This window comes from Musa acuminata, chromosome BXJ1-2, assembly GCF_036884655.1.
Source record: "Musa acuminata AAA Group cultivar baxijiao chromosome BXJ1-2, Cavendish_Baxijiao_AAA, whole genome shotgun sequence".
Taxonomy (NCBI): Eukaryota; Viridiplantae; Streptophyta; class Magnoliopsida; order Zingiberales; family Musaceae; genus Musa; species Musa acuminata.
This window is the reverse complement of record NC_088328.1, coordinates 1,070,061-1,085,101: the sequence shown is the minus strand read 5'-3', so window position 1 is coordinate 1,085,101 and position 15,041 is coordinate 1,070,061. Positions and strand designations below refer to the sequence as shown.

Below are 15,041 nucleotides of genomic sequence, written 5' to 3'. Positions count from 1 at the left end.
ATAAACATTTTGATTTAATAATAAAAATAATATAAATCTATTTAAAAATATTATAATTAGTTTCGGTAATCATTCGACCGATTAAAGTTGGGCTCTCCATAAATAATATAAAAAAAGTATATTTGATCCGGTAAAATACAAAAAAGATTTGAGATGTTTTCTAAAAATCGTCAGTAAATAAGTAACTCGGAAACTTAATTTTTCAGGTATTATAACACTCAATATCTTTAGATCGACATATATACATATGTATATATATACATATGTATATATGTATGTATATATATACATATGTATATATATATATATATATATATATATATATATATATATATACATATATATATATATATATATTAAAAAAAATGCATATAATTATAGGGGTAAATATGTCTAAAGGTTCCAATGATCAAAAGGCATAGAAAAGAAAGCGCACATATAAAGTAAAGCAAAACACAAACTCTCTTCCTCCTCCCAACAAAACGACTTCGCATCGAATTCATCACCAACTCTGATCTCTCCATCCCGTCCGACGTAGGCGGCGAAAGCGGATGGCTGACGGCCGCGGCAGCGGTGCTGCCTCCTCCTCCTCCTCCTCCTCTGATGCTGCCACCGGCCGTCAAGGTAACCCCACCCCTCCGACCCCCTTGGACGGCGCCTTCCTCCTCCAACTCCTCCAAAAGCCTCCTCAACCCGCCCCACCTTCCGCCTCCCCCTTCTCCCTTCCCCGCCACCACATCGACCCCGCCGTCGCCGCCGTCGGTCCCAGCCACCCCTTCTTTCCCCATGACATCCGCTCTCCTCCTCCGCCGCCGGGGCACTTCCCGGAGCCCCTCGTCTTCCCCTCCCCTCCCTTCTCCTTGCCTCAAGGCCTTCCACCGGGTCTATTTCCCCCGTCGGGCTTCGTTCCTCTCGTCGGCCGCGATGTCGTGCCCTCCGGTGGTTCAGAGAAGCACCTCTTCTTTCCTCTCGACCACCAAAGACTAGGGTTTTCAGCTGGCGGCGTCCATCTTTTTGCTGCGTCTCCTCCAAGGAGCGATTTTGTTCAAAATCTTGGTCGCCCGTTGAATGATAGGGTTCTTGTGGATCAGATGGTGCCAGGCAGGAAGGTTTTGGGCCCTCGGGGTGGGGAAGATCGGAGTTCTTCGAGACCTCCACCGGGGTTCCAGAAGTTGCAGGATGGCGGTGCAGTTGAGGTTGATAGGAGATCAGGGAGTTGGAGTAGTGATGGCAGATTGATTCAGCAGAAAACGCAATCAAGTTGGTCTACTCAGAGGAACCACCAGTTCCATCGCGAGCGAGATAGGAATTCAGTGTTTCAGAGGTCAACGATGAAGGCAGGGCAGCGGAGGCCACTGGATCACACACGCCAAGAGCAGGGATGTGAACGTGAGAGGAGGGATGGGAATCATAATCTGGGGATGGTAGCCAGAAGTCAGAAGGAAGAGGACCATGCGTCTCATTCTTCCATGACAGATGCTCTGCCGAGAAGAGCGTCTGGGGATTCTCTAGGTAAACATGACAATTCTCCTGATGAAAATAAGCGTAGGAGTTGGATGTTTGATTCTGCTTTACATGGCAAGACTTCTTGTTTTGTCGGAGATAAGGATACTGAGGAATCTGATCAAGATTCAGAGTATGAGGTCCTTGAAGAAGAAAACAAAGTAAGCATGCAAAAGCTGGAGATCAAAGGCCAGGGTGCAATTGTTGATTTTTCCTCCAAAAGCAAATCTTCAGGTGAAGAAGATGAGTTATGCAAGTCAGAGAAGAATTCAGTAATGTTGAGGCTTGATTCTGAAGTCCAAAATATAGTGACACATACAAGCAGCTCTCGGGCTAAGGTAAATCATACTACTAAACTGGAAGCAGTTTACTCTGGCTATTATTTATTATATGTGAGATTTGACATACAAGCAGTTGGTCTAAGAATTAATTGTAATTTAAAATTGGAATCAATTAATTGTGGCTGTTAAGTTATTAAATGTGGAATTTATGGAAGTCCCTTTCCTCAAGTATTGCTTGGATTTTCTCTAAGTAGCCATCAATGCAAAGGATAATTATCATTTCTTTTAACTTTAATATAATGTGATCATGAATTATGATAGAGATTTCACGAAAAATATTATCAGAAGTTTGAAATTTTTATGATTCTCATATTAGTTTTGTGTCATGTAATTTGAGACTCTTTCTTTTCTTGCATCCTACTTCCGTCTTTCATCTTCCTATGTATATACAACCGATCCATAAGACATTGTTCTACTGATTATTGGAATACATTTGTTTTATCTTTTTCTCCCTTCAAACGCAAAATTTAGGATGAGTCTATAGCTAAAGCCTGAGCTTTATAAGTTTTGACTTGGTGTGATTCCTTGTGCAAGGAATTTTTTTAATTTGTCTCGAAGTTATTAAATGCTGAAAGAATTTAGAGTAAAAATAGGAAAAATAAATGTTTATTTTGTTAATCTTTTATGTTAATAAAAATTTTATTATTTGAATAAAATTTAGGCTCTGGTGTTAGAATAGATGTCAACCTAGCAATCGATATGTGTATCTGCATTGAATGTTTATTAACTCATATGATGTATGTGATTCTTGTTGAATTTAATTCCAAATATGCTGGTTTATTAACGTCTCTTTTTGTCATGCAATGGTCATTACTAAATATTGTTCAACTCAAGCTTTATAGGTATTTAATGTAGCCATGGTAGCTGTTTCATGATAAATGTTGTGTTGTACACATTCACTTCACAATGTGGTGGGAGATTTAATTTAATTTTATATATTCTATTTTCTGATTCCAGCCTTTCTAATTTCTAATGCTTATAATTTTCTTCTTGCATTTTAGATTATTGAAGTTCTGTTAGAATTTGTTGCTTGGGATGTTTGCAAATTATGTTGTTTGATTCATACATTAAATTTATCAAATTAACTTTTCCAGCTTCCATATCAAGATAATAAAAAGCTTGAATAATCATCATATCATAGTACATATCCATTGATAGTAAGCATAGTAAATGAGGTCATCTAGGTAATCAACATATCTTCACGTTATTGATTCCAGATCCCATATTACAGATGCAATGCGTGAGTGAAGTCTTATACTCATTTTGTCCTCCACAAATTGAGATTTGATTTGGCATAGAGGTAAAACTGATATGTGGAAGCTCATCCATTGGGTGTCACCTTTTGGACATTCTCTCATGTAGTCTGTGTTGCACGTGATTGCGGTGGACAGAGACTAGAACAATAAGTTTAAGCTCTAGTATGGGAACATATATTTGCTGCTATGATTGGTAACAACCTTGTTTACAAGGTCAATATGGATAAGATGATAAATCTCCATGTGCTTTCCAATATTAGATTTTGTTCTGGAGATTTGACATGTGGAAGCATAATGTGGTATGATGATATAAGTGCATGGACTTGGCTATGATCATATCAATATAGGGATCATGGCCAGATTTTATATCATCTTTAGGTTCAATATCATTCTTGATGGGAAGCTAAAGATGTGAAAACATTTCTACTAGTACTTTCTTTGAGTTGTCATCCATATTTTCCTTAGACACTTTCTTATTCCATGCCCTTGTGATGGATCTTGTTTTTTTAATTCTCTGTTATTTGGTCTCTGATAGTTGCATGAAGGTTACTCCTCGACCAAGATTTATGCAGTTTATTTTACAAATAGAGATTTGTTCCTAGATCCAATACCCATAGCTAGTTTGATCTTTTTAATTTTCCAACATCACCATCATCAGATGCCATGAAATTATTGTTGTATGTTCCACCATTATTCACTATAATTCTTGTCATCATAATCATTGTGCTTGAAGCATGGCATATGAGTGTGATCTAGTGATTTAAAAAACGTTAGGCGCTTAAAAGGCCAAGGTCCCAAAACGCCCGAGGCGTTAGGCGCTCGCCCGAACAAAGCAAGGTGCTCTAAAATATTAAAATATAATAAATATATTTTATTATTATAAAAATATTAAAATATTAAAAATATATATTTTAATAGTTTAAAATATTCTTTATTTGTTAATAGCAGTAGAGAATAGTAGTGTGTGAGAAGGAGATCGAGGTGAGAAGTTGAGTCATGGTGAGACCTGAGTTGCGGACAAGAGGCTACTGTTTTAGAGTAGCGGTAGTAGAGAGCAACAGCAGTGGGCGGTAGTGGAGAGTAGCGACAGTGGCAGTGGGCGACAGCGGAGAGCAACAACAACAACAACGAAGAGAGGTAGCGGCAGCGGAGAGTAGCGGCAATAGCAGCGACAACGGCAGCGGCAGTAGCAGTAGTGGCAGAGAGAGGCAGTGGTAGCAGAGAGAGGCAACGATAGTAGAGAGAGGCAGCGGAATCGGGTGTAGGGTTAGGGGAAGTTGCGAGGAGGGGAAGGCTAATATGCATGCATTAGTTGGTTCAATCAAACCAACTAATTGGGCGCTCGCTGCCTCTCTTCGTTGTCGCTGCTGCGGTTGGTCACCTAGTTTAAACCAAGCACTTGCCCGAAGTGCTCGGCACTTGGGCTCGGGCAAGCGCCTCTTTGAAGCACATCGCCTGGCCATTAAACGAGGTGCTCAGGCCTCGCCTTACCTCGCTCGAGCGCCTTTTTAAATCACTGGTGTGATCAATTACGGATTAAAATCTTGGTCCGATTGGTAGTGTGTAATATAATGTAGAGAGAGAAAGAGAGCAAGTAGAGGAGGTGGAGCAATCAATGGCAATAGGGAGGAGGTAGCAATGTAGCAACTTGGACGAGTAGCAGATGGAGAAGAATTGATGATGGAAGAGGAGAAGTGAAAGAAGAAAATAAAGGTGCAATAAGTATCTGTATTGTGTGGTAAGCTTACCACCCAGTATAATTCGATAATAGGCCCAATGCAATAAATTTGCAGGTGGTAAGCTTGGTTCTGAATTAGATTGGATTATATGTTGGACAGACAACGCTACCTTTTCGGGTAGGGTGATCGACATCAGGTAACATTGGCTTGACTCTCTCGAATCACTCTTTTAGTTCACCAATTCTTGAGCTTGTTGGGAATCAGGGTTATATGGTAGGTTGGCACAACGACTCATATATAGTTGAGTGTGAGGTAGTTGATAATGGCATTGTAAGTTGAGGAGATGTCAACCACTAGAAATTTGGTTTTCACTATCTTTGAGCAACTATTGGACCTAAAAGTTACATAAAGGTCCGAAGTTCCTAGTGGTAATTATAAAAAAATTAGAGAAATCATATAGAAGTAAACAATATCACAAGTTTAAGGAACTAATCAAGGTGGTGAAAATTTTATTTGTACATTTTTTTGAATAATAATAATAATACGTAAAACACTTTTCATAGCATTGGTAAACCAATATCAACACTAATTGACCGATTTGAGCTAATCCCACTAGCAATGCTTGAAAATCAAGTGTACTTGTCGTAGTTTTGCATATTCTATTCTGGACAATTGTTTTGTATTGAGATTGTTCATTTTTTGAAATCAAGAACTAAAAGATCAAGATGGACTACATTTTGTATAACAGAAACAATTCCTTTAAGACAAATTCATTGTTAGTTTTGTTGCTACTGGTGCAATATATTTGATGCTTACTCTAGATGAAAAAAAAACGTTAAGAACTCAAAACAATTAAATTTCATATAGTTACATTGCAAAATAAGTGTCCCATCTATGGGAAGTTTTAATTGAGTTATCTAATAAGCCGAATAAAATTTAAGGACATTTATAGATTACATTGAACTTGAGCAGTTCTCTAACATACCACTTTAGTCTTCTTTAGTATTCTACATTTCATACTCTAGCAAGTGGACCTTCCTAGATCCACTTGTAATGGATACATACTTACATTGCCATTTACTAGGTTTTTGCTAAATTCTACATTGAACCTTTTCTTATGTTGCTTGTTAGTATGTCTTACTTAAAATTTTAGCTTCTAAGGGAGTAAAGATGCTAATGCAACATGGGTTCCTTGATGTTCTTTTTAAAAAATAAACTCATATTAAGTGATTTTACCTGGAACTTCTACCAAATGAACTTGGTGATGTTATACTAGTGATTTAAAAAGCGCTAGGTGCCAAGGTCCCAAAATGCATGAAGCCAGCTACTTTGAAATATTAAAATATAAAAAATATATAATATAATTGATAAATATGATTATATAAATTAAAATACGATATTAAATTAAAAAGATCTAAAGTACGAAGTCACATTACCTATCTTCTAATAACAAAAATGTTAAAAGACTCAAAACAATAAAGTTTTGCATCAAATTCAATCATCGTCATAATCAACATCGTCATTCTCAAATATATCATCATCTTTCTGTTCATCTCATCCATTTTCATAAAAATATATTTTCTCCTGTTTGATAATGGCAAGAGATAAGCTTAAAGCTTTTACATTCATTTTTTCCTTCGTCATTTATCTTAAACAAGTTTGTAATTCTCCAACACCTGAGGCTTTTGCCGCATCTTCCTATGTCAAGTTGTCATCTTTAAATATAAGCTCATCCTTAGTATCTTGCAAGTTTGCACTCATTTCTTCCACTAATCATTCATTAAATCATCAATGTTTTATAATGAGATTGGATCAATGTTATTTCATAAAGCATGACGAGTCTTTATTGCTTGATTATATTTTATATAAACAAAATCATATAATCATTTATGCTCTAACTAATTTAGTCTCTTTGTGTGAGTGAATCTGTCATGTCATACAATTCGAAAATATATTAATATATCTATCTAAAAAAGAATAGATTAATTGAAACAAAAATATTTTGTGATTCTTACATGCTCAAAGACACTCCAATTTCGCTCATAACCCGTAGTACTACATGTCAAACTAAGAATTTTGATAGCTAATTGTTGCAAGTTCAAGGTGGAATTTCCAAATAGACTCCATCATTCAGCTGTAAAATTTAGTTTATTATTAGCAATAACATATTATACATGATATTAATTATATTAATTTATTAATACCTAAGGATGTAGTTGTCCTAGATCGAACTGTCATTGGAATTCCAAAAAAACCGTCGGTACTTGTATATAAAGATAATTTACGTATAATTTTATCTTACACCTCAAGGCTTGGAATCAATCTTGCATTGCACTGATATAACTCATTTATAACTTCTGCATCAAACCCAACGGTAGTCTTCTTATAAAAGAATTCTGGGTTCCAATTATATTCTGCTGCATGTAATGGACGATGAAGTTGACAATTACATCTTTCGTCAATGATTGCAAATATTTTTTTATACTTTTCTTCATTTTAATCAAATAATTTTTGAATCGTCTCCTTTGCTTTATTCATAGCCCCATTACCTTTAATATATAAACTATAATTTCCAAAATGACGACATTAAGATTATATCATTGACCCTCTTGCCTTTCACTTCTTTACTCATTTGCTTGTCACCCATTTCTCTGAGGTAAACTATGATGCACGCTTTATAATATCAAGAAGTAGCAAATTGGGTGACACAATATCTTACTAATTCCCTATCGCTTGTGAATTCTCTTATTATATTAAAAGCCTCAGTATGATTATAGAGAAATTCAACGATAAAAATTGCCCTTTCTAAAGTTTTCTTGATTTTAGGAATCTTTCCAATATCCTCCAATATTTAATCAATGTAATGTGCCGCACATGGAGTCAAATATAATGTTGCTTTTTTACTTCAAGTAATTTACCTAAGACAAAGAATAAGAAAATTGATAAGACTTAGGAGTCACATAGTTCTTCCATTTAAATAGAGATATAGTAATTAAAAGATTAGAAAATTCAAAAGATAAATCTTACCAACTAACACATAGTTGTTTCTATTATCGGTTATAACTTAAACGACATTTTGTTCACCAATTTCTTCCATAAACTTGTTAAGTAAATCACATATCTTTTCTCTAGATTTCACAAAAGATTATGCATCTATTGACTTTACAAATATAGTTCTTAAAGAACAGGTTACCATAAAATTAATTATACTCCTATGTCTCCTGTTGATTCAAGCATTTGATATAATAAAGCAATCATGATTTACCCATGATTCTTTGTAGCCCTTTAATAAGTCGTTTGTATAATCCAACTCTTTTTTAAATAATAGAACTCGTTTGTATAATCTTCCATCATATCTTCTAATAGCTTTAATCATCTCTTTAAAACTATCGAAGCGACAAGTACTAAGGGGAAGGTCCTCCAGATAGAAGAAGCGAGCAATATGCTGAATTATTCTTCTCCTTACTTCCTTATCATAAGCATCATTTATATTTGTTTATCTTAATTTTGCTCATGCTTTCCCTTGTTGCTTCTGTGATCCTTGATACATATATGTCCATTGGTCCCTTTTTACCCTTCTTAACAATCTTGATTTCTTTTTTTTTCTGTCATATACTCTTTTTCCACTTGGATTGACACTTGCAGAATAATCTTCTTCTTCATCATCTCAAATATATTCAACATTATCCTTTAGTAAAATCTCATGAGATTCATTTTTTTATCTCTTTTTTTCAGTCATATAAGCTAGCAGCTCTTCTTTTACATCAGGTGGACACTTCTTACAAGCTGATGCATTCTTGAAATTTCCTATTAGATGCTACTTTGCACGAAAAATACCATCTCTATTAGTTTTATCACAAAAGATGCAAGTATTTCTATGCAGGATTCTTTCTTGAATTTTTTGAAGAATCTTCTGAATTGCTTTGTTTACTTTTCATTAATCCTAAAACCCTAATAATAATTTTAATTAAGTAGAGATTAGCAGTGTTAAAATCTAAATAGTATGTTATCAATCTAAATAGAGATTGTTTTGTACAATAGTTAACAATCTACTGTTAATAGTAGTTAGAGGGGGAGAAAAGTGTCACCGACGATGGAAAGTGGGGAAGGAGAGGGCAGTGGTGATGGAGAAAGTTTTGGATGATAGCGATAGATGAAGCTGCAGACAGCAGCGGTAGAGGAAGTTGCAGATGACAACCGCAGCTATGGAGGAAGCTGCAGACGACAACAATGGCAACGGCGGAAGCTACGAATGGCGACGTCGTGGTCGAAGGAAGCTTTGAGGTGTACGTCGGTGGCGGAAGAAGCTGCGGTCCTCTCTCTTAATGGTGGAAGGAATTGCACACAGAAGCAACAGCGGCGGGAGGAAGTTGCGGATGAAAGCTAGGCCGTCGATGACATAGGAAGCCTCGATCCGCTATGTCTATAGTGAAGGCAGCAGCAGAAAGCATTGGTGGCGGAGGTGAAAGTTGCGCTAGGGTTGATGGCTCGGGGTTGCACAGGGGTGGCTTTTGCGGGTAAGAAAGTGGCTAGTTGGTTCGATTGAACCAACTAGCCATTGTTGAATCGAACCAGACTTAAAAAGTCTGGTGCGGTTGCTTCATTCGAATCGGGTGCTCGCTCGAGGCACTCAGCGCTTGTGTTCAGGCGAGCACCCAGGAGGCACCTCATTGAAGCGTGCCGCCTGGTTCACCCTTGAGGTGCTCGGGCCTCGGCTCGCCTTCCCCGAGCACCCATGCACCTATTTAAACTGCTGTGTTATACTTACAAAATTCTTATTGAAAAGCTATAGTTATTATATGGACAACTCATTGAAGTTTTTAAACTGACAGAAACCCCTACATGGTTGTGTGAAATTTTGTTTCCCAGTTGGGCCTAACTGTGACAAAGGGTATACCATTCTTTTTTATTTCTTACTTTATTTTGAGTGTTTTTGTGGTATTTCTATTTTTTTTGTTCAGGACTTCAGGTCAGACTCTTTCAGAGGGCATCATGTATCAACTCAACGCATGAGGATTCAAAGAAGGGCAATCCAATGCCGCCATGACATAGAGGCATTGAATTCCAGCTTTATTACAATTTTTAAGTCCCTAGTACCTGCAGAGGAAGAAAAAGCTAAGCAGAAGGAACTAATACTGTCACTACAGAATTTGGTGACTAAAGAATGGCCAAATGCCAAGCTGCACCTTTATGGATCATGTGCCAACTCTTTTGGGGTCTCAAAAAGTGACATTGATGTCTGTCTTGCTATTGATGATCATGACTTGAGCAAATCCGATATCTTGTTGAAGTTGGCAGATATTTTACAGTCTGGTAACCTGCAAAATGTCCAGGTAACCTGCATAAAATCTCATATAATTTTTAAATGCACTGAGTGGTATTATTCAGTAATATAGGCCTATTTTTGGATTATGATAAATAGTTTTAAATTCTTGATCGGATATTAATTTCTTCTATAATTTTTTCATCTGATGAATCTTTTAGAAAATTGCATTTTACAACTAATGTTGTGTTTTTTGTTCAACAACATAGTTATCAAAAAGTACATGTTGAGCCTATCAGTTTGGATATGTATCAAAGATAAGGCTTTACCCAGATTATGTTTGGTTGTATATGTATCTTTTCATAAACATAACCATCACACTACCACCAGTTCTCTTCTCACACCTCCTATGCCTATTGAAAAATAAAGAAGAAAACAGAAGATTGTCTTGTTCATTTAAATATAGAATATTATCTTATTATTGATCAAATCTTTAACACAAACATATTATTAGAGGGCTTTCTCCTTTGCACTCTCTTTTATGAAGTTCTTATTTTATGCAAAATGGAAGCCTGCAAAGGAGGAAGCAACGATGTAGACTATAAAAGCAGAAGATACATTTATTATTCTGTGGTTGAAGGATTAAATTGCCTCTTGCATCCCAATTTTGACAAATAGATGGCATGTGTTGTTGGCATCCACCCTTAGAAAAAGCGCAAACATAAATGAAGCATTTCTTGTCTTCATCTTTCCTTGCCAAGTCTAAACGCAACTGTAAAATTATTAGTAAGAGAACCCTAAAGCAAAGAAGAGGCAGGTTTTATAATCTATATCATCTGTTGGATTGGATTTGACAATCCCTGGTCAAAAGAGCTGGTTCGTCCTATTAGATAACTCAGCTCACCTTGTGCAGAGACTCAGGTTCAAGTCTTGGTGGTAGGCTGGCTTGTGATTTTTTGGCCAATACACCAAAAATATCATTGGTCCTTTAATCTTTGCAGATATATTTATTTTCCATACAGGATATGACATGATGCCACTGAAAAGTTGCATAAATGGATTGATATCTTAACCATTTTCTTAAAATGGGATCATGATGGGTAGGCAATAATCTCTTCTTCTTCACAAATTTTTTTAGTACCATTAGCACGACTTAAATACTCTCATTCATAGGTTGAACAGATATGGTATTTTCTTCTATAGTTGATTTTTCCATTCTGTATGCTGGGTTTTTACTTTGGGGGTTTTCTCCTCTGGTAAGTATTGGCCCCCACTTGATAATTTTTCAAAGAGTTGACATGAGAAGTTAAGAACATAAAAAAAGACAGGAAACATGTGACCATGGTCTAGAGATAGCTGAGATGAGATAATTTTTGTTCTATTTTGTTTGGAACATTCCATACTAACTCTTTTGAAGTTTCTCATCGATGCAGGCACTAACTCGTGCTAGAGTCCCCATAGTGAAGCTGATGGATCCAGATACTGGACTTTCTTGTGACATATGTGTGAACAATCTTTTAGCAGTTGTTAACACAAAGCTTCTTAAGGATTATGCACAAATTGATGAAAGACTACGTCAGTTGGCTTTCATTGTGAAACATTGGGCCAGGTCACGACGAGTCAATGAAACATATCAAGGGACTCTTTCTAGTTATGCGTGAGTTGCGCCATCACTCATACATGGTCAAATGTCCTTTTTCTTTGCTTGCACTGGCCTTGTACTGATGTTGATTATGAACTTTGTTTTCTTTCCAGCTATGTGCTGATGTGCATTCACTTTCTACAATTACGAAGACCTGCAATTCTTCCTTGTTTACAGGTATGCAGGCTTTTGGTTTTCTCCATGGGTTAGGATGATATATGCAGGAGATTTGTTTTTTAAGATTCAGATTTGTCATATGTTAATGCAAGAGTTATATATCATACATAACCTCAAAGGGTATTTATGATAGTTCTTCAGTTCTAGAAGGTTTCACTTTTTCAGTAACTTCAGATCAAATATCTAATATTTATAAAGAGACAAAAATTAAAATTCTTTTTTTCCTAAAATGGATGCAGATTTATCTTTCCATTTTCTAATATGACATTAGTTGGTTTAATTATGTCAATTAGCTTGTAAAACTTTTGCCAATCCATGTTATCATCTGGACTGTTAACCACCTCTATTTTCGTTCATAAACTTTCAGATACTTTACAAAGGTCGTTTCCAAGTAGCTAACATAACAAAGTCCAGTAGCCAGCAGTCATAATAGCTAATAATTAAGTTTGTTATGTACTGAGATTATAGACAAGTTAAAGATGCTAATTCTAGCTAGAAAATGTTTCATGGATGAGGCTGAAACCATTGCGAAAATGTTCCATGGTCAACCATAATACACCCCTACTGATAGTTGTAGCTTAGCTTTCTTAATCCTAGCACAATTCAGTCCATGAATTGGCTAATATTAATCGACCCATGTTCAAGTCTCTCTCTCTCTCCCTCCCTCCTTCCCTTTCTCCCTTCATTTATACACACACACACACACACATGAAGGGGGTGTGACTCTTATAAGAATGAACAGAAAGGTGATTTCTTGACAAGTCAAAGACGAAAACATTTTGAGAATCAATAATTCAATCATTGATATGATCATGTCTTAAAATCTTGGTTTGCGACACCTTGTTGGATTGATGTGGTATTGTTACACTGGCCACACCATTGGTTATAATTATAGAAAACCACTGGTACCAAATCATCCTTAATTGGATCAGTAAGTAATGATTAGGTCAATATGTGATGGTCTGATCAATATTTAAAACCTTTTATATGATTATGCACATTCCAAAGTATTGTCATATCAAATATCATGACATTGTTAGTTTGCTTATCCATGAAATGGTTTTCTATTAAAATCTTGCTATAATATCTGTTTTAAGAATATAGAAAGTTTGATTCTTTTGCAATGGATGCTACATACAGGCAATGGATGCTACATACACTGTTACAGTAGAAAATACAAAGTGCACTTACTTTGATCGAGTGGAAAAACTGCATGCTTTTGGTGCTAGGAATAAGGAAAGTATTGCACGATTGCTCTGGGGATTCTTCCATTACTGGGCATATCACCATGATTACACAGACGATGTTATATCTATTCGCACAGGGACCATAATTAGGTAATATCTTATCTCTTCAAAAATAAATCAGTAGTTTAAGATAAAGAGGATGCAATATCTAATATGAATGCATTATACTTTTTCTGCTATATATACTAATATATTTTGTCATCAAATTATGAACTCAATATTTTCATAGTTTCATTTCAAAGCAAGATTCCATCTTCCAGCTTGCATCTTCATACTTTTCATGTTTGATCTTGAAACACAGGATTTCTGTATTTATTTTATTTTATTTGCTTTAATGAATTTAACTGGATATGCCTTTCCATTTTCAGGACAACAAGAAATTAATTAACATCATGTAAAATATGTTTGGCTTGTTCACTTTTAAGCCCATGCAATGATCTTTTTCTTGGATGACGAGATCTTACTCATATGTCGTGACTAATTACTGAAGACTAGCTTTTCCAAGGGTTGGTTGCTATATATTTGGACATCCTAAAAGGATCCATGTTATGTGAATTCAATAAAGCCAAAAAAAGAAATATTAATGTTGCATGTCACATCTTTGTAAGAGAATAGAAACAGCTATATACAGATTCCCATCCAGTGTTCCAAAGATCTGGCAGATTTCGGCACTTTTTTTTGTTAACAATTAGCAGAGGATAGCAGTCAGAAAATTTATTGGGTTGTAGTTTCTGTCTGCTTTAATTATTTGGGTGTGTATTTAGATTTTACTTATTTATTCTCCGAATTATTTTGCTCCTCCGTTCTAAACTCAGTCTTTCTACCATTTGCCCATGTCATCCATGATCCACAACCATTCTTAAGCTCATTAGATACTCGTCCATAACCCGAGTGCATCTGCGTTCGGATTGCAATGCACCTCTTATTGTTGAATAGAATTGACAGAAGATTCTGAAAGCTTGTGATTGTAAAGGTGCCCACTGATGTCATCTAGAGCTGACCGGAGATGCTTCCCCCACAATTAAGGATTTGACAAATAGTTAAGCAAGAGAACATTTGAAGAATGTTTTGGGTAACAGCGACATGTACCTACTAAATATTTGCATGAACGTTGTTTTTTCTTGGGATATGATTAATCGGTATAGTTTGACACCTGAATTAAGTTAAAATACAACTTTAACATGGATCATCAGTACCAATGATGATTTCTTTGCATTTCATTTGCTAAATCCGTAAACAAATACCATTTCATTTAATCCCTTCCGGCTTTATGATGCAGCAATATTTCAGTCTCCCTTTTGTCATCTTTTAACAAGTTACTATAGCAGCATGCTCAGAATTATGTTTATATTGTCGATTGAATGTTCATTTATATGTTTTTTTTTTTCCATTCATCAAATTCTCAGTTCCTGCTTTTCTTTCAAGCTATCAACTGTTGCTTTCTCAAGGAATCTTCCAATGCAGTAGCTGGTTTAATATTTCTTTTATGAAAAAAGAATAATCGAAAGATTTAACTTTCAGCAAGCGAGCAAAGGACTGGACACGGCGAATCGGAAACGATCGTCATCTGATATGCATCGAGGACCCATTTGATATCTCGCATGACCTTGGTCGTGTGGTTGATAAGTACAGCATCAAAATCCTGAGGGAGGAATTCGAACGAGCTGCAGATATATTGCAGTATGACTTAAACCCGAGTGTCACCCTCTTTCAGCCATACGTGCCGGGCTCGCCCCAGAGATGATTTCATCAAAGGATGATAGATGTTTTCTTTGAGCTCCCAAAGCTAGATTGTGTAACCTTTGACTTGCCTATATTTTTTGACCTTGTGTTAGCAGGAGCAGTTTTCTTCTAGCTCCTTTGTGCATAGAATGTAGTAGTAGTATCATGTTGGACATGCACATTACTAGTGTAAATTATTTTCTGGCCTCGA

The 15,041-nt window shown here is 36.1% G+C and overlaps 1 protein-coding gene across 1 annotated transcript; it reads left to right on the top strand.

Annotated features, from left to right (window-relative positions):
* Positions 1-460: 460 nt before the first annotated feature.
* Positions 461-15,041, top strand: LOC135595131 (UTP:RNA uridylyltransferase 1-like). The gene is made up of 6 exons (XM_065085652.1): positions 461-1,841; positions 9,741-10,112; positions 11,476-11,699; positions 11,798-11,861; positions 13,002-13,198; positions 14,630-15,041. The coding sequence occupies exons 1-6, from the start codon at positions 552-554 to the stop codon at positions 14,850-14,852; spliced, it is 2,370 nt and encodes a 789-aa protein (XP_064941724.1). The 5' UTR covers positions 461-551; the 3' UTR covers positions 14,853-15,041.